At 43.4% G+C, this 23,685-nt stretch overlaps 1 protein-coding gene and 1 long non-coding RNA gene across 3 annotated transcripts; one reads left to right on the plus strand and one right to left on the minus strand.

Annotated features, from left to right (window-relative positions):
* On the plus strand, nucleotides 1-23,662 carry LOC145850285 (uncharacterized). 2 transcript variants are annotated; one of them, XM_082967775.1, is made up of 3 exons: nucleotides 1-231; nucleotides 20,562-20,715; nucleotides 20,963-23,662. In XM_082967775.1, the coding sequence occupies exons 1-3, from the start codon at nucleotides 223-225 to the stop codon at nucleotides 22,696-22,698; spliced, it is 1,899 nt and encodes a 632-aa protein (XP_082823901.1). In that variant the 5' UTR covers nucleotides 1-222; the 3' UTR covers nucleotides 22,699-23,662. The 2 variants fall into 2 exon arrangements, with proteins under 2 accessions (XP_082823901.1, XP_082823897.1); XM_082967771.1 differs by lacking the exon at nucleotides 1-231 and adding an exon at nucleotides 16,657-17,576.
* On the minus strand, nucleotides 391-5,184 carry LOC145862661 (uncharacterized). Its single transcript, XR_014382241.1, has 2 exons — nucleotides 1,300-5,184; nucleotides 391-1,014 (listed from the first exon to the last, which is right to left on the minus strand). It is a non-coding gene; the product is annotated as an uncharacterized LOC145862661 (long non-coding RNA).
* Nucleotides 23,663-23,685: the final 23 nt, after the last annotated feature.

The raw sequence follows: 23,685 nt of genomic DNA on the forward strand, positions 1-23,685 counted from the left end.
TGCGTAGAATTCTGGCAGGGGTGGGGCTTTTCGGCACAACACCGGAAGTGAAGGCACAGCTTCGGCTCTTTTGTCTTCTGACTTTTGGCAGCCACATGTTCAAATATAACGTCTCGGACCTTTACCTACCTAATCTACGATATCAGTACGCTAGACATAAACATCGCCATCTGGTTAACTTCGCCTGAACTCTGCAATCGACCATAAACGGAAGAATCTACAATGAATCAGGTAAGTTTATATACATTTAAACATGTAAGATAAGGGGTCTTTGTAGCCGGTTAACGGTCAACAAATGCAATGGGTCACTATGCTATTGACATTTGTGCTGGTTTTTGTTGATGATTAGTTATTTGAGAAGGAGACAAGTCAAGACGCTGGACCGGGTGATTCAGTTTATAGTAAGGCAGTTTATTATGAGACAAAGATATTTGGCAAAGCGTGCACGGACTCCTTCGTTTAGCTCATAGGGAACTAGCAGAAGAGAGCCCCGAAACATAGTATACATCCAATTTATACAATGAAATAACAGTGTGTTGACGTTGAGTCTAGTAGGTCCGCTCTCCTGACTGGTCGATGAGTGGAGGGACGGTCCACTCTCCAGGTGGTGTCGACTTCCCATTGGCCCTTGGCAGTGTCCTTTGTCCTCGCAGTCCAACACACCTAAGTGTGTGTGTGTGTGTGTGTGTGTGTGTGTGTGTGTGTGTGTGTGTGTGTGTGTGTGTGTGTGTGTTTCTGGTAATTCGTGTCTGGGTGCTTGCGATATTCATGGAATGTTGTTCTTTACACCAGTGGTCAGTTCGTGTGGCTAGGGCTTAAGTCAGCCATCTGTCTCTGGGTGTGGTCGTGATTGGTATCAGTTGGTCGCTCAATATGTCTCTGGAATTTTGTTGTGTGCTGTTGTGAAACATGTTGTGCAAATGCCCTCCTTATATATCATTAGGTAAAACGTTAGATTATCTTTATTACAAATCCCCCTCTTCACGTCTGCAAGACGTGACAAAAAAGAACAATCTGCGGCACAGCGGGAGTGAAAACAAACAAACGGAAGTCAGAGACAAATTTTGTGAGTCCCCCTCTTCACGTCTCACCTCAGCAGATAGCTTGTCAAGTCTCAATAGGGATTAAAATCATATCATTACCATTACAATCCACCCGTTTTGCTAGATATTTCACATACATTATAACACATCTATTTTGATTGGATTCAGAAATTTCACACAAATTCAAACTAATTCATGCATCCCAATAGATGGTCTCATCTAACATGTGCTCCTCATATTTGAATGAATCCTCCACCTTGCTCGGCGGTAGGTACTTGTCATCTCATTGATCTGAACTTTGACTCGGTCCGTAGCTCACCATCTGCTCCGTTATCATCTCTCTAGAGTTCTGGTGATTAAACCTCTTGCACACGGGACCAAACAACAACCACACAACCCAATCACACTCATACAGGTGAAAGCAGCCCATAATACAGTTCTTGCAACACTTTTCCATTTCCCAAACATGATCTGTGTTATCAAAAATGTACGTACAGCAATGAACCTAATCATTCTACCTACACCATCCTCTTTGCCCGTAACCTATCGAGAGTCAGTCTATTTTACCAGGTCATGAGGGAGGTGGCGGATAATTGGTCAGAGAACCTCTTTACTGCATCCTCTGTTTCATTCATGAATCTCTGTTGATTAAAATATGTCATTAATTCAATCCACATTATTATTTATTGTCAACTACCAAAATAATGTAGTGTTAAAGCCTTCACATATTTGATTCATAGCTTTGTATTCATCTGGAACTTCCCTGAGGATGCCAATAGCATCCATCTTGTAAAGCTACTCCCATCCTGGTCAAAACTCCTCCTGTGCCTACTTTAGCCTCCTATAACTTGCCTCTGATGACTAACTTGAACTGGTTGGACCAATAACCCCAGGGCGCAATTCCTAACCACCCTTTGTGGTAATTTCTGTCGTATGCGTCCTTTGCTGGTACTAGCCCACCCTTCATCAGTTATAGGTGCTGTGAGGTTACACATTTTCTCCTGTGCTTTCAAACCTAAGTCAGTCATATTAACAATTACCTTTCCAGCCATTAAAATCATCTTAATTCTCGGTGCCATTTTTGTATCTATAACACTGGTATTCATCCGGAATTTAGGTGAACCGAGGTGGGTTGGCTGAGTACTTCAATCTGGCCAACCCATATTCCTGTACAGTTGTCTGCTTCCCCAGGAAATTGTTTAATGTTTACCTTAAATTCTACATCTTGATCTTCTTTGATTCCTTATTCTGTACGTCACTCATCAGTGTATTATATAGTTTATCTTTTACTTCTTCTCCATGACAACGGTAACCTATGTTTAGTACCAGTAGGTGGTGGATCTGAATATATCAGAAAGATTAGACTATGATGCAGCTCAGAGTTTCTACTCTTCCCAAAAACCGTCAACCCTCTCCTGCCCTTAGTCGTCTCTGCTTGGTACCACCCCATACTCACACCTCTAGGAGCACACACAGTGATGAACGGTCGGGATAGGGAATCTTCGTTAAGGAGGTAACCCCCGGACCCTGTTGGTATCGGTTCTTCTCCTAACTCTGTGTGTGATCAGCAGTGGTCATATGTGTACATACCTCCTTGCAGTGGGTAACGTGGACCCAAGTGACTCTCTCAGCTTTTCTAATGGCAAAGGCAATGGTTTAACAGCACCTGGTATGGGCCTTCCCCACGGGGCTGCTTCCCGTCTTTTCTCCTCAGGGACTGGATCCACACCCAGTCTCCTGGTTGGATTGAGTGAATCACCTTCTCCTGTAATTCACCTGTTGAACACAAAATCTTGGACATACGGGTTTGGTTAACAAACAGTCTTCTCATGTGCTCTGCTAGTATATCTTTAACTTCTATGTCTACCTGTTCTGGTATCTCTATTCTCCCTAACTCTGGCATTCTATAGGCTCTACCTGATTAGCTAAACTGTCATCCATCATTTAAAGAGATAGATCCCAGTATCAACACTAGGGATTATATCTTGTCCTAATATTCTAGCTACCATAATCATGTCCACCAAGTAAGTTGGGAACGCTTCTACCCATTTGCTATACTTATCTGTTATTGTTAAACACCCCTTCTTCCCCTTAATTCTGAATAGTTCAATAAGTCAATTTCCAAATGTTGGAATGGACATTCTACAAAAAATGTTTTTGTTCTAGTAGCATCCTATCCTGTTCTATCGCCTGCTCTACCATACTCCCCCTATTTATACATGGCTCAAGCCATGTATCAATTTTGCTGCATTTCTTAACAATGTCTTTTGTAAGGTTAGTAAATTATCCTTATGTCAGCCCTTCTCTTGTAGGATTGCCCCCTTTCATATACCACATGTACAATTCTCCCTGGGGCATTTATCCTTAGCTACCCTGTGCATTTCTCTATCAAGTGTCCTATCTTCTTTAAGATTGAACAACTTCTTTCAACTAAATTATCATATCTTTTCCTAGCGAATTTGACCAAACATAACTTAAAATCATAACTATAATACATGCCTATGGAGCCGATAGTCTCTCCATGTATTAATATCCTAACTAAATGAACCTAACATCTTCTATTCTTATGTCTTTTCTGTCTCTCCAGTGTTATTTCTGTCCTTACCTGTTTATAATTTAACTATGCTGGTCTCCACTCACTAACCGTTATCTAATTCTTCTATGTTACTTTTATCTTCTCTTCCTTGTTTATGCTCTCCTCCTTCTACTTCCAACCCATCAAGGTCTCAGCAGTGCAGGGGAGTACTAAATGTCTCATGGTCTTATTACATAGCTACTTACATTTATCTCGATACCCTCAATAATCCTGGATTCCCTACAGATGTCATATATTCCTGTCCTGTTGGCTTAAGTCTACCATTATTAACCTGTTTTATCAACAAAATATAATATTACTATTATATTAATTCCACAGTCTTGTTGTGTTAAATCTCTTCCACTAAATACAACCACAGCTGACTTCCTAAGGGAAAATAAACTTATCTAGATAATGTAAAAAGTACCCCTACTTATCAAACGATATTCACGTAACATAATCAGATCAAAATGACTAATCTGAACTACTCCCCAAAGAAAAATTATTGTACCCTTTTCGTCATTTTGTCTTCTCATTGGTTCAAATGATCAATTGTGTCTAAGAACTTTAACTCCATCATAATTATCAGTTCTCCTAGTTTCCTTAAAGTTAGTATCCCAAATGACCTTAAATTCACCATCCAATGGCTTTTCATTGCGGCTGATCAGACCACAAAAGGAAAAGTCACCAGTGGGGTCAAAAAAGTCATAACCCCTTTTCAGAACCGTTTTTTCTTTCTTACTACATTAGACAAATGAAAGCTAATAACCTTATCTAGATTTCGTATCTCAAGTTCCCAGAACATTCCCTATCAAAAGAATTTCACGTGTTTAATTAAAACTCAGAAAATAAAACTTTACAATGCCATGTGTGTCTACCCCTTTAAGATATCCTGTCCCTAGGAATTTTTCCCCAAAGAGCTAAGCGCTCCATATTCCATAAAATAACCACTTGGTCAGCATTTCCTCATACTACACCGATTCAGAAACCCAAAAGTTAACTACAAACAAAACCTAAAAATGCTTATACTTCCATTGTACTCCCCCCAATCATTAGTTTTAAACTTAATTGAACATGCGCTACCCTTGGATACAATACTGTACTTCAATCTATGAAACCCCATATTTTAACGTACTATTTAACCAATTTGACCCAAGATTGCTTAAAACCCTAAAACCCTTTCAGTTTGTCTGCAAACCGGCCCATTCTGTTTGCTAGGAATACCCTGCCATTATACACAACTGTGTTTAATGTGCACCGTCCCTGTTAATATAAAATTAACTCCACCTGTAATTCACCTTAATGACTTGATATTTTTCCATGCAATGTTCAATTCACTGGTGTTACTAAACAATCAATACCACGAATCAATAACCAGAATTTATCACATCACAAAATGCTTCTTTCCCGCCAAACATAGCCCAGCGATTACCTCTTTTCAAACAGCGTTCTGCCTTTCCTCTATTACAAGATTAAAACCAATATTCCAACTGTATCTCTCTTTCGGCTTCACACTTATGAAATGTCTATGACCTTATATGTACCATGTAAATCGCCATACTTATAAAAATAACATCATTCAACTCTTTCTCTGTATGCCATTTCCAGCAACAGAGAACGTATTATATCAAAATTCCCTCGCTATTATTTTCTAATTAGTTAGCTTGATTAGTTTAAATTGAAAGGCTATCAAAACGTTACATTTATATCTTAAACAAACGCTAGCAACCGTATCTCTCCAGGCAAAACATATCTTCTTACATTTTAGTCCCATGGTGCATGGGCTGGGATCCGAACCCGGGCCTCCCGCGTGGCAGGCGTGAAAACTAAACTATTCGAATGCATACTCGGGTTCAGTGTCTTCCACCTGAAGCAAAGGAAACATTAGGCCCCTATCAGCCTGACCAGGGTCAATAGCGGTGGTGATCAGCCTAGTAGTGTACACTCACAAAAATAACAAACAGGGGAGCTGATATCCCCAGCCTCTCCCAGGGAGGGATGTACCCCGACCCTGGGCGTGGTGCCTTAGGTCGTGGAAACGGAAGCCATTGTCCCATTTTCCCCAACTAAGGTTTCAGTGGTTGGAATCGAATTTATGTAGGGCGCGCAAATCGGCCTTGGTTTCAGTCAAAGTTCTGGAAGGGGTTGGGGCTGGAGTGCAATGTGTAAGGTGGTGCCAAGGTGCTCCTGATTTACCTTTGACCTGGACAGAGTGTGAAGTAACTTCCTTCACTTCGTACAGCCCAGTCCACCTGGGTTCCAGCCACTTTCTCTTGTGGACTTTGACCCTCACCCAGTCCCCAACTTTTACCTTCAGTGGTGGCGAGTCTCCCAACAGCTCCCCCTCTTTGACCTTGCGGATCTGTGTGGAGAGAGCTTTTTTTTAATCGAGCTCGTTGATCAGTTTCCCGGGGCAAGCAGAATCGCCGATGACTCCTGCGGACAGGTCACCCGTCCTTACAAGATTGTCCTGGACTTGTCTCTTCTCACATCAACCATTAATGGACCGAATTCAGGAGTTTGAAACCATCCTCTGCTACCAATTCTGTTGATGATTAGTTATTTGAGAAGGAGACAAGTCAAGACGCTGGACCGGGTGATTCAGTTTATAGTAAGGCAGTTTATTATGAGACAAAGATATTTGGCAAAGCGTGCACGGACTCCTTCGTTTAGCTCATAGGGAACTAGCAGAAGAGAGCCCCGAAACATAGTATACATCCAATTTATACAATGAAATAACAGTGTGTTGACGTTGAGTCTAGTAGGTCCGCTCTCCTGACTGGTCGATGAGTGGAGGGACGGTCCACTCTCCAGGTGGTGTCGACTTCCCATTGGCCCTTGGCAGTGTCCTTTGTCCTCGGAGTCCAACACACCTAAGTGTGTGTGTGTGTGTGTGGTGTGTGTGTGTGTGTGTGTGTGTGTGTGTGTGTTTCTGGTAATTCGTGTCTGGGTGCTTGCGATATTCATGGAATGTTGTTCTTTACACCAGTGGTCAGTTCGTGTGGCTAGGGCTTAAGTCAGCGATCTGTCTCTGGGTGTGGTCGTGATTGGTATCAGTTGGTCGCTCAATATGTCTCTGGAATTTTGTTGTGTGCTGTTGTGAAACATGTTGTGCAAATGCCCTCCTTATATATAATTAGGTAAAACGTTAGATTATCTTTATTACATTTTTTTTTTACATGAAAATAATGTATTTATTATTTTTAAACTCGTTGGGAAGGTTCGTAAGCAACTGTTATATCCTATCAAAGCCCCCCCACAGCACTCTGTTATATTTACATTTAAGTCATTTATCAGACGCTCTTATCCAGAGCGACTTACAAATTGGTGCATTCACCTTATGATATCCAGTGGAACAATCACTTTACAATAGTGCATCTAAATCTTTTAAGGGGGGGGGGGGGGGGTTAGAAGGATTACTTTATCCTATCCTAGGTATTCCTTAAAGAGGTGGGGTTTCAGGTGTCTCCGGAAGGTGGTGATTGACTCCGCTGTCCTGGCGTCGTGAGGGAGCTTGTTCCACCATTGGGGTGCCAGAGCAGCGAACAGTTTTGACTGGGCTGAGCGGGAACTGTGCTTCCTCAGAGGTAGGGGGGCCAGCAGGCCAGAGGTGGATGAACGCAGTGCCCTTGTTTGGGTGTAGGGCCTGATCAGAGCCTGAAGGTATGGAGGTGCCGTTCCCTTCACAGCTCCGTAGGCAATCACCATGGTCTTGTAGCGGATGCGAGCATCAACTGGAAGCCAGTGGAGAGAGCGGAGGAGCGGGGTGACGTGAGAGAACTTGGGAAGGTTGAACACCAGACGGGCTGCGGCGTTCTGGATGAGTTGTAGGGGTTTAATGGCACAGGCAGGGAGCCCAGCCAACAGCGAGTTGCAGTAATCCAGACAGGAGATGACAAGTGCCTGGATTAGGACCTGCGCCGCTTCCTGTGTGAGGCAGGGTCGTACTCTGCGAATGTTGTAGAGCATGAACCTACAGGATCGGGTCACCGCCTTGATGTTAGTGGAGAACGACAGGGTGTTGTCCAGGATCACGCCAAGGTTCCCACCCCCACAGCACTCTGTTATATCCTATCAAAGCCCCTCCCCACAACACTCTGTTATATCCTATCAAAGCCCCCCCCCCCACAGCACTCTGTTATATCCTATCAAAGCCCCCCCCCCCCCCCCCCCCCCACAGCACTCTGTTATATTGTGGGAGAAAAGAGAATGTGCTGAGGGAAGGAAAAGCAGAGATACATTAATGAAGGGAGGAGGAGATAAACACCTAACCATAAGTAAAGATAACAAGGACAAATAAGTAAGGGTAAGCATGCGATGCATGCATTCATTTTATGTCCATATAAGGAAAGTTTGGCCACCATTATGTTAGAAACAAGAGCAGATGTGGGCGTTATCCTCAGATATGGGCGTTATCCATAGGGTTGAAAGATAATGGTGGCAGAAAGCACAAAGGGTTTTTCTTCATTTACATAAAGGATGGACCTATGTATTGTATGTGCATAAAAGCAGAGCTGGGGCCTGAGAAAGTCAGTTGTTCCGCGGACCAGCTCGGCTTTGCTACTTTGTATTAAAGTCTATATTGAATTTACAAGTTCTTGTAAGAGTGATACTTTTAACACAATTTTCCACGACATACTTTGGCGAGCTTGCCAGGAGTTGAAGGGACCTCAGACAACGGCGTTTTTGGTTGGTGACGGTTTTTCTGGAGCAGTCTCGCAAACGGGTGGCCGCCCAACTATAATAAGGTAAGCTTGTTCTTACAATAGTTGAAATGTTTGTGTAGATTGCTTCGGAGATTCAGTCTCAACGAAGGAGACGCCACGTAGGTCTCTCTATTTAAAGAACTCCTGAAAAATGTAGTGGTACTGAAAGAACTTTTGAATTCAATAGAACTGCATGCATGCATGAATGGGGAATTATTAAATGTGATATGTGTACAATTTGTTGGGATTACATGCGCAGTAGATAGTGGACCGGCTTGTGTGGGTATCTAGCGGGGAGGGCTTGCGCCTGCGCTGACTGGACCGTTCTAACGGGCCCACGTGTGGTTTTGTTGGGAGGGATTGTCCCGTCTGATTCTGCTTGGCCGAGTTCGACTGTTTCAGGACCTGTTTTGGGATGTGCGTTAACACAGCCCAATCAACCTGATCAGGCGGTTCGTGTTGGGTGTGTGATTCGGGTTGGTCCTCTCACGAGACCATAAATCTGGGAACCTTGTGTGGCCCAAGAGGTGTGTGCATTTGCTCTCTTTCGGCTGGACTGCCTGACCTGGCGTGGGGCTACTGCTGCTGTGTGCGTGTGGTCAGAACAAATAGATAAATAGATAGAAATCCTACACAATCGCGCCTAGGAGAAAATTAGAGGGCTTGATTGAGTGGGCTGTTCACGATATCGCTCGAGGAACGAGGATCTGTATGCAGTGAGCAGGTAGGGCACGGGAGAGATTCGATCTAGGTAGACGAATGGTAACCATGAAAAGTTAGTCCTACAGATAATAACGCTCCGCTTTGCTAACGGCGCCGGAAGATCAGTAGGGTCCACCACGTAGCTGCTCTGAGGAACGGAGGACAGTACAAGGGGGGGGGGGACAGACAGTGTGAAGGGAAACTGACTCGATTAAGCAGAATTTCCGACATACTACAAAAATCCTATGAATACAAAGTTATCCTGTGTTGAGGAAGTGTATCAGGAATAGACTGAGGTTTTATAGGTTGCTTTAGGTAAAGCAGGGTGTGGATGAACGAATGTGAATAAAGATTGTATGAATGCAAATAAAAAAGTGTGTTTGAGTGAGTGAAAGTTTCTCTAGGTTGAGGAAGCATATTAGAACAAGTCAGAAGCATAGAGCAAGGAGGAGAGATAACAGGTGTGTGTGCGCGCTATTTTGGGACAGGGGAGGAACTGTGAAGCTCCGCTGTGTAGCCGCTCGATATAGATAGGGAGAGTAGGGGTAAAACTCTCCTGGAGAGAAGGGAATAAAACCAATAGATAACGGATAAGGAGAGCTATATGTAAAGATAAAACATCGATATAATACAGTATATTAAAAAATTTATAAAACTAGGAAAATAAGACAATAAGAAGACAGTAAACACATAGCACACACAGTGCGCAGGGAGGAAAGGAAACACACACAGATAAAGATATAAACTAAAACAAGAAGTAAAAATAAAGACAGGTCAAGCCAGAATTAAATAAGATAACACACGGAACCGCAATAAATGTTTGGCATTCACAAAACGGATAACGCAGCATAGTGTAAACACAAGTAAAATAAAACACTTTAGAATTGCTGGGTCCCTAGGAGGTCGCAGCCTAGGAAAGGGATTTAATACAGGAAAGTAAAGCTAACGACAAAGATGCCCTTCAAAGGGAATGGGACACCGGTAGAGATCTTGGGGGCCAGACACCCTTTGAATAAAAATGAAATAAAAGAAACATCTGAAAAATGGGAAAAACGTACTAGAAAGTATAATACCAAATGGCCTGCAGAGGGGACATTGGATGTCTCTGTGTGTGAGGAAATGGAGACCCTAATAAAAAACTACAAACCAAACGATAAAAAACAGAAAAGAAAGAACAAACGAGAAAGAGAGAATGAAATATTGAAAATGTTTAAAGACGAAGGAATGGGCCTGTTACACAGCATGAGAACGGCAAGAGAAATGCTGAAGAAAGATCACAAGAAAAATGAGGAAAAGGGTGTGTGGGAGAATAAGCCACCACCTTATCCCCATGGGCAGTATCCCATGGTAACCGGACAGATGGAAATAAGAGGTAGGGTAGAAGTGACAGAGGAGGAGGAGGAAGAGGCCTGCACACCCAGAGCAGTGGGTGCACCCCCTCACTCAGCAGGGAGAGGTCCAACAAAAACAGAGACACACGAGAAGCGAAGAAGAAGGTTTCAATTGCTATGGGGGTTTGATAAAAACCCTGAAAGCAATGGAAACAGAAATGGGAAAGAAGGAAACACCGAAACAACACACAACAGAAGGAAGAAAAGAAAAAGACAAGAAAGAAGAGAAGTCACAGAAACACCCAAAAACTCCTGAAGGATCTGATGCAGGCAGCAACTTTGGGGAAGAATCTGAGGATGAGGGAAAAGATAATAGATTCGATATAGATCTATTAGAAAGGAAGAACCGCCTATTAACACAAAAGATACAAGAAGAATATGAGCGAGCAGAGGAAGAGTACGCAAGAGAGGCAAGATGAGGCAACAGCTCGCAACCTACAGGAAAGTCTGAGACAAGACTCCACAGAAACAGATCACATGGTGCTCAGAGACAGGGCAAAGAAAAAAGCAAAAAACTATAGTCTAGATCCGTATAACCAATGCCCAATCCTGATAAAAGGAAATCAGGGGCACTACATACCATGGGCTACGCAGGACCTGGAGGGTTTGGTCACCCGGCTGCCGGATCTCCATGAAGGAGCTGGGAAGTGGATCAGAACCTTTGAAGAATTTACAATGGGGAAATTACTGGCGGTGGGCGACATAAGGGCATTACTGGCAAGGGTAACAAGCGTGCAGAGAATGGGAGAAATCATGCAGGAGGGAGGAATCAACGGCACAGAGTGGGAGGTGTCAAGAGACGGACTGATGTTTGACAGGTATAGGCCTGCCATCTGGAGGGCCCTAAGGGCAGCATACCCAACAAAGGTGGACCCCAAGGCACTGAGGGGAGAGGCCATTGGAGCTACAGAAAACCCAGCTGCGTACCTGCATGGACAATTGAAAAAATGGAGAATGGAAACAGAACAGGATCCGGAGGAAAATGAATTGATGACAACAATGTTCCGGACCTCAGTGGTGGAAGCCATGCCCCAGCCAGTAAGGAACCGGCTGGAGGACGTGGTGGGACTTACCTCAAAAGCATACAAAGAATTCTGTGACTGTGGTTCACGCTGTGGAGAAACATAGAAGGGAGGAACAAAAACAAGCTGAGCAAGGGAAAGACATCCAGAGAAGGCTGGCCCAGTTGCAGCTGGAAGAACTGACCAAAGGAAAGAAAAAGATCCAGGCTTCAGTAACCACCTCTGTGCCCGAGATAGGAACAATGGCTGCTGTTTCCCCAGGAGGACCGCAACCGTTGACCCCTGGCCGGACCCAAATGCCTGTCCCATTGCCAGTAGCAAATGTGTACACACAGCCCCCGATTAGGACTGGTTGGAGGAAGCAGTACAACCACCATGAAAATCGAATTCACACCAGCACCCGATCCAGAAGTACTTACAACAACTAGAACCACGACAACTGTGGCAGCAGCTGTAAATACCACAGTGGTCACGACTGGAGTAACATCTACTACTCTGGGTGAGAAATCCACTACACCTACAACGACACCTGTGACTACACCTACAGCGAAACCAGAAACATCGGAATCAGGAGGGTTTTTCACTGACATTTGGAACTTGTTGACAAAACCAAACAGTTCACCTCAAGGATATGATATGGACGAGACAGCGGGTGGGGCAGAATCAGAACCACCCAAGGACAGAACATTGGAAGAAGCGGCAAAAAATGACTGGTATAAATGGGCAAGGTATACAGCAGACAGACATAAGATGGACAATTGTATATTATGCAGCAAATCACCCTTGTCTGAAATATTAATAGTACCAGAACCGGCATCATTTGACAGTTGTGCTAAATGGAAAAATGCTAATTGTAATCATGGAAAGTACCATGTTCCTTTATGTGACATTGAGTGCAGAATGGCTTTGGGCAGTACTAAAGGTAAAACTATGTTAAATAAGACTGTACTGGCTAACAAGGAATGTGCTACATACAACATTAGGACTGAGTTAACTAAACCTCAGATAGACAAAAGTACCGTGGTTAAGGGAAAATATGAATGTTTCTATAATTATGGTATTGGTGGAATTAATGTGGGAAAAACAACGGTAAAGTGTGACACTATCTGGGTGTTAGAAATTGTGGGTATTTGTAAATTGGATGAGAAAGGACTAATTACAAATAGGAAGGGGTCGTGTGGCAACATCACTCAGGTTGCACCATCTCTTACTATGTTAAAGAACCAAGATAGAGGTATTGCTGATAGTTTTTGGATGTGTGGGAAAAACAAACTTCTGAATGTTCTTCCTGAAGGATGGATTGGGTTGTGTGCTTTAGTCAGAGCAGTCCAACAAGTTGCCATTATTAAAATACCCCAGGTGGAGCACGCTAAAACTAGAACTAAGAGAGAATATGAATCGGATCCTAAAGTATACCTTGATGCAATTGGACAACCCAGGGGTGTGCCCAATGAGTTTAAAGCCAGGGATGAGGTTAAATCTGGGTTTGAATCTATATTTTTGTGGGTCACACCCAATAAGAACTTAGAGTGGATTAATTATATATATTATAACCAACAAAGATTTATAAATTATACAGACTCTGCTTTGACAGCTTTAGGAGAACAGGTAAAGGCCACAAGCCAGATGACATGGCAAAACAGGGAAGCTCTCAACTGGCTCTTAGCGGAGAAGGGGGGAGTTTGTGTAATGTATGGAGATGCGTGTTCTACTTTTATTCCCAATAACACTGCACCTAATGGAACATTTTCCCTAGCTATGAATAAACTTAAAGGGTTAAGAGCAGAAGTGAAAGCGAATGCTGGGTTTGATTCTCATGTCTGGGATTGGTTGGACCTGGCCTTAGGAAAATGGGGCGCTATGTTTACTAGGCTGGCCATCATGGTGGGTGGAGGCCTAGTGGCATTAGGCGTTGTATTTTGCTGTGTGTTACCTTTAGTTAAATCACTCGTGGTCAAGACTTCTGTTAAACAGATGTCGGTGCGTGGAGTCAACCCTGAACGAAAAAGGAGGTTAAGAATCAAGTTTAAGGATCATATTTTGGATCCACCTATTGTAGTCAATCCTGTCCCAGGCAACCCTGGACATTATACAAATAAGTATGGGAACCCTTGCAATGCTGTTGGAGGTCCCCTTGATTGTCCTTTTGGAAACCCTAACTGTCTCCATGAGGTGATCCGTGGAAGAGGTTATGAGTGCCATGACTGGCGACCTGGTGGGTTTCCGGTGTATGGCACAAACCCCGATTCAGGTGAATTAGTGATTGTTCATGTACACAAAAAATGTCCAAAACCTAGGCGTTGCAAGTGGTGCTCCCAAGTTGACATTAATGGACATTTCCATCATCCCGACCCTTTCTTTTGTGCAATGTGCCAAAGAGGGGATTGTCCTATTTGTGCAGATGAGGAGTGTGCCCCTAGGACATAACTCCTGGTATAACTCTGAACAGGCCTAAAGTATATGTTGTCTTTTATGTCTGTTCCATTGGTTTCATACATATATAAATGTATGCTTTTCTTTAATTAAAAGTTAGTTTTGCCTTCCTAAAATGATGAACATGTATTATACGTTAGGTAACAGAGGATGTTTCCGGTTACAAGTGTCTACGGACCATGTCCTTAATCTTCTAGCAGTCATGAGTAATATGTGCTCAGTACATGTCAGAGAGGTGTCCGCGAGGGAGGATCGTGTTAGAATGTCTCATTTTGGAATGATGTTTGTAATTTTTATTTTTGATCGTTTGGGCCTTGTTCAGATTCATATATTAATCATATATTATATTATTCATATATTATTCGTATATTGCAATATATTCATGCATTACCTTTTAATCATTCTTATTATGTTTATTATTTCTTTTCTTGATATAACTCTTTGTATTATTTCATATATTCTACATAGCTGAGACAACCACAGGCAAGGCTTTGTACTACATGCTCATGCTTCCTCATAGCATATTCATCTGTCATGTGTATCCTCATAGTATATTAATTTGTCACATATATATCCTCATTGCCAATTTTAACTTTGACTGGATCTTTTACTCCGATCCATGTTAGGGGATTGGAGATGTTTGGTCCAGAGTATGATTACGTTTTATCTGTTCACATTCCGTTCCACACACTTACCGGTTGTTGGATTATTATTATTATTGTTATTACTCCTATCCTTAAATTCTCTTGGTTAATTATGTTTTGTGTGGGACTAATTAGTCCCAGAGGAGGGATTTATGTGGGAGAAAAGAGAATGTGCTGAGGGAAGGAAAAGCAGAGATACATTAATGAAGGGAGGAGGAGATAAACACCTAACCATAAGTAAAGATAACAAGGACAAATAAGTAAGGGTAAGCATGCGATGCATGCATTCATTTTATGTCCATATAAGGAAAGTTTGGCCACCATTATGTTAGAAACAAGAGCAGATGTGGGCGTTATCCTCAGATATGGGCGTTATCCATAGGGTTGAAAGATAATGGTGGCAGAAAGCACAAAGGGTTTTTCTTCATTTACATAAAGGATGGACCTATGTATTGTATGTGCATAAAAGCAGAGCTGGGGCCTGAGAAAGTCAGTTGTTCCGCGGACCAGCTCGGCTTTGCTACTTTGTATTAAAGTCTATATTGAATTTACAAGTTCTTGTAAGAGTGATACTTTTAAGACAATTTTCCACGACAATATCCTATCAAAGCCCCCCCACAGCACTCTGTTATATCCTATCAAAGCCCCCCCCACAGCACTCTGTTATATCCTATCAAAGCCCCCCCCCACAGCACTCTGTTATATCCTTTCAAAGCCCCCCCCCCCACAGCACTCTGTTATATTCTATCAAAGCCCCCCCACAACACTCTGTTATATCCTATCAAAGCCCCCCCCCCACAGCACTCTGTTATATCCTATCAAAGCCCCCCCCCCCCACAGTACTCTGTTATATCCTATCAAAGCCCCCCCCCCCACAGCACTCTGTTATATCCTATCAAAGCCCACCCCCACAGCACTCTGTTATATTCTATCAAAGCCCCCCCCCCACAGCACTCTGTTATATCCTATCAAAGCCCCCCCCCCCCCACAGCACTCTGTTATATCCTATCAAAGCCCCCCCCCCACAGCACTCTGTTATATTCTATCAAAGCCCCCCCCCCACAGAACTCTGTTATATCCTATCAAAGCCCCCCCCCACAGCACTCTGTTATATCCTATCAAAGCCCCCCCCCACAGCACTCTGTTATATCCTACTCTGTTATATCCTATCAAAGCCCCCCCCCCCCACAACACTCTGTTATATCCTATCAAAGCCCCCCCCACAACACTCTGTTATATTCTATCAAAGCCCCCCCCCACAGCACTCTGTTATATCCTATCAAAGCCCCCCCCCCCACAGCACTCTGTTATATTCTATCAAAGCCCCCCCCCACAGCACTCTGTTATATCCTATCAAAGCCCCCCCCCCCACAGCACTCTGTTATATCCTATCAAAGCCCCCCCACAGCACTCTGTTATATCCTATCAAAGCCCCCCCCCACAGCACTCTGTTATATCCTACTCTGTTATATCCTATCAAAGCCCCCCCCCCCACAACACTCTGTTATATTCTATCAAAGCCCCCCCCCACAGCACTCTGTTATATCCTATCAAAGCCCCCCCCCACAGCACTCTGTTATATCCTATCAAAGCCCCCCCCCCCACAGCACTCAGTTATATCCTATCAAAGCCCCCCCCCCCCCCCCACAGCACTCTGTTATATCCTATCAAAGCCCCCCACAGCACTCTGTTATATCCTATCAAAGCACCCCCCCCCCACAGCACTCTGGTATATCCTATCAAAGCACCCCCCCCCCCCCCCCCCCCCCACAGCACTCTGTTATATCCTATCAAAGCCCCCCCCCCCCACAGCACTCTGTTATATCCTATCAAAGCACCCCCCCCCCCACAGCACTCTGTTATATCCTATCAAAGCCCCCCCCCACACAGCACTCTGTTATATCCTATCAAAGCCCCCCCCCCCCCCCCCCCCCCCCCCCCCCCACAGCACTCTGTTACAGACTGGGTGAAGGTTCACCTTCCAACAGGACAATGACCCTAAGCACACAGCCAAGACAACGCAGGAGTGGCTTCGGGACAAGTCTCTGAATGTCCTTGAGTTGCTCAGCCAGAGCAAAAAATTCTAAACTGTTTTTGCTTTGTCATTATGGGTTATTGTGTGTAGATTGATGAGAGAAAAAAACTATTAAATCAGTTTTAGAATAAGGCGGTAATGTAACAAAATGTGGATAAAGTCAAGGGGTCTGAATACTTTCCGAATGCACTGCATGAAACATACATTATGGAAAACATGTTTTGCACTCAGTCATAGTTAGTGGAATAATGCATGGATTGGTAAGATTTTGGCACCGTCATGTTATACTGCCTGGTAACATCTGGTGCATGTATTTCATGAAACACATTTGCTACAAAACAAAATTATTTTGCTGTGGGAGTGGACTACGGGTCTGTTAGCTATCTTTATCAGGGGAGTGCAGGACCCTTTCAAGGCCGCAAGACAACAGCTCTGTGAATTATAGCCCCTCTTTACTTGGCGCTCCGTGCAGAGTAGAAGACTAGACAACGTGATGGAACAAAGGAGGGATGTTAAAATGCTATCGGACGTTAACTTTTGAAAATGAGCTAAACAGAAGCCTACGGCTGGACTATTATTTGTATGTTGGCCGAAGTCCTATTTTTCAGTCGAACGGCAGTGAAAGTGGAGTCCGTCTCTATTCTCCATTTTCTCTTGTGACTTTACATGCTGACCACACTGACGCGAGCGTTGCAAAATAAATGGACAACGTGCATGTTATTCAATCATTGCACCCACACTGCTCGCTCGCGCCAACGAGCGTCTGCGTTGCCAAGCGCTAAAATAGAAGTCAGTTCTATTTGTGACACTGAACGCCTGTGCAAGTCCTGCCTCTCCCATCTCCTCATTGGTTTATAGAAGCAGATACCCATGTGCCATCTCCTCATTGGTTATACCCACGTGGGTGATTGAAAGATGAACTGAGGTCGGGAAGAAAAGGCCTGGAAGGAGGAGAGATGACTAGAAACTATTCGGTTGACCGTTTTATGTGTGGATTAATTGTCGGAGTAGCTTGTGCATTTCAGGTAAAATAACTCAAAATGTATATCCCAGGAAAAATTAGCTAGCAACTGCAAGCTAGCCAATTTAAATTGCCATAAATGTTTAATGCTTTTCGACCTGTCGCCCAAATTATTATAATTGGTTCAGAGTTTGTTTTGATATTTCAACCTGCATGTCGTAATCGCTTTTAGTGTGTGGGGACAAAATCAATTTGCACGCGCGTCCGGTCTGGGCGTCCGGTCTGGGCGTCCGGTCTGGGCATGGTGTTAGGCAGAGAGTAACGTGTTGAAATGTAACGTCTCGGTCCTCTACCTCCCTAATCTACAAGGTCAGTAGACTATTATTTGTGTAGTTTAGCTGTTTACTTGTAGCCTTCCTTTCCGCCCACAATGTAAAGGCTGCCATACTTAGTTTTATTCTTTCGGAAGGAACAGAATGTACCGGCCACCAAACAAAATTTAACTTGAAGTTGTCGTGGAGAATGGTCTTAAGAATATAATACTCTTGCAAGAACTTGTGAATTCAATATAGACTTTAATACAAAGTATCAAAGCTGAGCTGGTCCATGGATCAACTGCCTTTCCTGAGCATCGGCTCTGCTTTTATTCACATACAGTATATGAGTACATTCCATATGTAAATGAAGTTACTTCCCTTAGTCCATCTGCCACCCGTATCTTTTAGTCTGAGTTCTTTGCTTGTTCACGCCCAATAACGCCCATATCTGATTCCGATTTAGGTTATAATGGTGGCGGGACCCCCTCATGTTACACAAAAATAATGCATGCATTGCATGTTCATGTTTCAGCTGTTGTTGGTCATCTTGCTACCATCCTCCTTCCCATGTCCTTCTGACATTGGAATGTCCAGCTGTCGTAAATGTACTCATGGCCTTGGCTATCCTTGCTTGTTCGTTTCGCTCAATGTAATCTTTGGCATGTTACCCTTTTCAGAAATAGCAATGATACTGGGTGTCATCTTCTCTTCCTGTGGCCAATGTACTTATGTCTTTGCTACTTCAGCATAGCAACTACACTTATTTATATTACTTAGCTCCCACAGTCAACCTAGTTCATGATGTCCGAGGAAGTAGGTGTAGGGTGAAGTTTTTGCATTTTTCACCCTAATAGTTAAAGTTAGGATTGGGAGAGCCCACGCTGATCCTAGATCTGTAGGCTAGTCAGGCGAGGCTTCACCCCGGAGCGAGTGAAGCAAAGTCTAGACTACACCATCGAGGGTTCTGAATTTTCATAATGCCAGTACATTGGTTTATAATCAAATGACTAGTCGTGATGTTTTTATAAAAATTATGATTCAGTTGACACATGATTATCAATGTAAACAAACACATTATGGATTCCTTATATTCATGACTGACAAATGGGTTTTTATAACGGATGGCTCAAGTTGTTGGAACCAGACATTTGCTTAAAATCTATTTATTTTGGTACTTATTGCAGAGGCCTACTGTAGCATATTATAATTGGTCTCTGGCATCCCTGACCTAGGGGAACAGCACGTGGTCTGGGTAAAGCATATTATAATTGGTCTCTGGCATCCCTGACAAAGGGGAACAGCACGTGGTCTGGGTAAAGCATATTATAATTGGTCTCTGGCATCCCTGACCTAGGGGAACAGTGTTGGAGAATTTCCAGTACTATGGGGATTTTCCAGTATCTAGACTCTTTACCCAGAAGTAGTGAGCAGAATCAACATAGGGTTAATTAATAGACATGTATAAGCAGAATAAAGGCTGAGCTCTAGTTAACCATTGGACATGTAAAAACAGAACGTAAGCAGAATCCATGGGAGTGTACAGAGCTGGGTCAACATAGTTAATCACTAGACATGTAAAAACAGAACATAAGCAGAAAATGTGTACCTTTTTAGTTACATGGCTTTTGGTGCCTATATTAATTTATCTGTCACGAGAATTTTCAATCCCAATGATAACTCAACAATCACTTAAGCTTTGACCAATTCCCCAAGGTTGAAAAGCTCGGGTTAATAGAAGAATTAGACAAAGTCTCAGATTCTGCAAAAAGTTAGTTCTTTATTCAGAGAGCTCTAAAAATCATACAATGCACATAGCCTTTTATACCTCACATTTGTTCATACCATACCCCATTATGAATGCCCCTCTTCTCTAACTCTGTCCCAATGTTCTGCTTTGACAGAGGAACCCGATTAGACAAAAGGATCTATCTCCATGTCTGCAACTGACAAGTCTAGCTCAAAACACCTCTGTGGCTTCGCAGCGCCTGGCTTACTTCCCTTCTCGGAGCTCAGTCTTCAGAGAAATAGATCAACTTGTTTCCTACAAACCCTCTGACATGTTCTCTCCTAACCGTCAATATTTCTCTAACCTACTTTGAGACACACTCACAAAATGTTGAATGTTCCCTTCTATTATTCAACATTAACTCAATAAATGAATGCTATTTACAAGTCTTCTCCAACACATACATTGCTTATCATATTCTGCCACATGTTTCTGCAAGCCCAACGGTTTCTCCCCTCCCTGGGTGGGGAGACCTCCTTCCTGTTATCAGTTTCACAGTAGTCACAAGTTGTCTGTTGACAGTTCTTCTCCTTGAATGTCTCAACTATACTTCTGCTTATTGCTAAATAGTAACATACTGTCCTTGTCTTTACTTGTCCTATGCACACACATTATTGGATTATAGTCTTTATAATTCTAATACATTTCACACAGTTATACAGTTTTCAGGGTGGAATAGTTTAGCCATTACTTGAACATATCAATTCTTCTATCAATCTGTAATAAGATGTTTGTACTAATCAAGTATTATTATAAAAGCACTTATATTAGGAAAGTATATATGCAATAAATGTATTATTGTATTAATACTATGGCGCCACTACCAATATAATCTAAACTGAGCAAAGATCAGTCAGATCTAAGATTAGATCATTGTTGTGTTTAACCCTTCAGTGTACTAACATGAGAACTTCACTGTCCTCTTTTTTTATTTTATTTTTTACAGGAAACACCTATCGCACCCCCCTCCTCCCTCCAACCTTCCTCCCCCCTCCCCCTCCTGGAGTCCCCGTGTCGTACCTCTCCCGGTAGCACCTTACTGCTGGGTATGAAGAGGCTGTCTGTGCTGCTGGTCGACTGCAGGAGAACACCGGAGCTAAGTGGGTTTATGCTCTGACATACATTTATTTTGGGACACTCCCTAGATGTTCTTAATTACCATTCAATACAATCACTAAACTTCTTAAAATGTGGAATCATTAGAAGCACTCCTACCCCATTGGTTAGATTGACGATTTTAACCGATCCGAAATGCTAAAATACGATCACAACAGTTTTTGAAAAGCTGGGCCTTGGTCTGTCTTCGATATGAAGAAGGAACCCTAACTGTCTGTCGTTGTTTCACAGGGGACAGCCGTAACCGTCGCTCTCTCAGTAGAAGAGGCATATCTGGGGAGGCTAACCAACAGGATGCTGACGAGGCAGAGAACAGTCTCTCCAGATCAGAACACCTCAAACACCAGCAGAGACTTACAGGGAAGAAACCTCACCGCTGCTCTGACTGTGGAAAGAGTTTCACCTCTTCAGCAAAACTTAAAACACACCAGAGAATTCATACTGGAGAGAAACGTTATAGCTCTTCAGACTGCGGGATAAGTATTTTGCAAGTAGGAAACCGAACAAAACACCAGCTGACCCATACAGGAGAGAAACCTTTTAGCTGTGATCAATGTGGGAGGAGATTCACAAAGTCAGGAACCCTGACAATTCACCAACGAATACACACAGGAGCAAAACCGTTTCACTGCACAGACTGTGGGAAAAGTTTTGTTCAATTAGGCAACCTGAAAATTCATCTGCGGACACACACACAAGAGAAGCCGTACCACTGCTCTGACTGTGGGAATAGTTTTGCTCATTCAAGAAATCTGATAAAGCACCAGCGCATACACACAGGAGAGAAACCTTACAGCTGTGATCAATGTGGGAAGAGATTTACTAGCTCAGACTCCCTGATAAAACACCAGAGAACACACACTGGAGAGAAGCCTTACCACTGTTTGGACTGCGGGAAGAGTTTTACTCAGGCAAGCAACCTGAAAACACACCAGCGCAGACACCTAGGCCAGAAGCTTCACCACTGTTCAGATTGTGGAAGTAACTTTTCAACATCACGTGGTTTAGAGCTGCACCAGCGAACACACACAGGTGAGAAACCTTACTACTGCTTCAGCTGTAGTAAGAGTTTTGCTAGATTAGATGGACTGATAGTGCACCAGCGAACACACACAGGCGAGAAGCCTTTTAGCTGTGATCAGTGTGGGAAGAGATTTGCTCAGTCAGCACACTTGACTGTACACCGGAGAACACACTCTGGAGAGAAACCATACCCCTGCTCAGACTGTGGAATGAGCTTTATTAATTCAAGTCACCTGAAGGTACATCAGAGTGTACACACAGGAGAGAAGCCTTATAACTGTGATGTATGTGGCAAAAGTTTTGTTACATCAGGAAGTCTGGCTTCACACCTTCGAACCCACACTGGAGAGAGGCCTTACCATTGTACCGACTGTGGGACAAGCTTTCGCAGGTCATACCATTTAAAATTGCACCAGAGAATGCACACAGGAGAGAAGCCTTACCATTGTGCCGACTGTGGGAAAAGCTTTGTCGGGTCAGACGGTTTAAAATTACACCAGAGAACACACACAGGAGAGAAGCCTTACCACTGCTCTGACTGCGGAATGAGCTTAACCACTTCAGGTGGACTTAAAATACACAAGAGAACACACACAGGAGAGAAACCATTCCACTGCTCTGACTGTGGGAAAAGATTTAATCAGTCTGGGCAGTTGACTTTACACCAGCGAATACACACTGGCGAAAAACCTTACCACTGCTCAGACTGTGGGCTGCATTGTACTTCTTCAGGGGATTTAAAAGTGCACCTGCGAACACACACGGGAGAGAAGCCTTTTGGCTGTGATCAGTGTGGGAAGAGGTTCGCTCAGTCAGGAAGCCTGGTTGGACACAAGAGAACGCACACTGGAGAGAAGCCTTTTGGCTGTGATCAGTGTGGGAAGAGGTTTAGTCAGTCAAGAACCCTGGCTGGACACAAGAGAAAACACCACACTGGTGGGTAACCTTTCAATTTTTTTTTTTTTTTAGCTCAAACCAGTTAATGGTAGTTAATAGACTAGCGGAGAGAAGCCGTGCAGGGTGAGCTTTCTTAAATGTGGCCATGCTTGGTGTAACAAGGAAACTTTAAATAACTGTCCATTTAATTCCACATTTCTATTAATTACAATATGAGTGAAATAGTCTGTGTTTGAATGGTGTGGGCGTATATCGGTCATTAAAATGATTCATGACAAGTTAACAGTGGATTGGTCAGCTCAGAGAAAGCAGGGAGGTAGCTCCTCCCCCTCTCTGCAAGTTTCAGGCAAGTCTGTCCTTAGGGATAAGGCAAGGGTCCGTTTTAAAATGTTCAACCCTGTCTACCATCCAACTCACCATGATCAACCCTGTCTACCATCCAACTCACCATGATCAACCCTGTCCACCATCCAACTCACCATGATCAACCCTGTCCACCATCCAACTCACCATTACCATGACCAACCCTGTCCACCATCCAACTCACCATCACCATGATCAACCCTGTCTACCATCCAACTCACCATGATCAAGCCTGTCTACCATCCAACTCACCATGATCAACCCTGTCCACCATCCAACTCACCATCACCATGACCAACCCTGTCCACCATCCAACTCACCATCACCATGATCAAGCCTGTCTACCATCCAACTCACCATGATCAAGCCTGTCTACCATCCAACTCACCATCACCAACCCTGTCCACCATCCAACTCACCATCACCATGATCAAGCCTGTCTACCATCCAACTCACCATGATCAAGCCTGTCTACCATCCAACTCACCATGATCAACCCCAACTAATAAAGCTTTAATATAACCATGTGTATGAGACAGCCTAACTAATAAAGCTTTGATATAACCATGTGTATGAGACAGCCTAACTAATAAAGCTTTGATATAACCATGTGTATGAGACAGCCTAACCAATAAAGCTTTAATATAACCGTGTGTGTGTGAAGAAGGTTA

The sequence above is a fragment of the Salmo salar genome, chromosome 02 (genome assembly GCF_965601325.2).
Source record: "Salmo salar chromosome 02, fSalSal1, whole genome shotgun sequence".
NCBI classification, from domain to species: domain Eukaryota; kingdom Metazoa; phylum Chordata; class Actinopteri; order Salmoniformes; family Salmonidae; genus Salmo; species Salmo salar.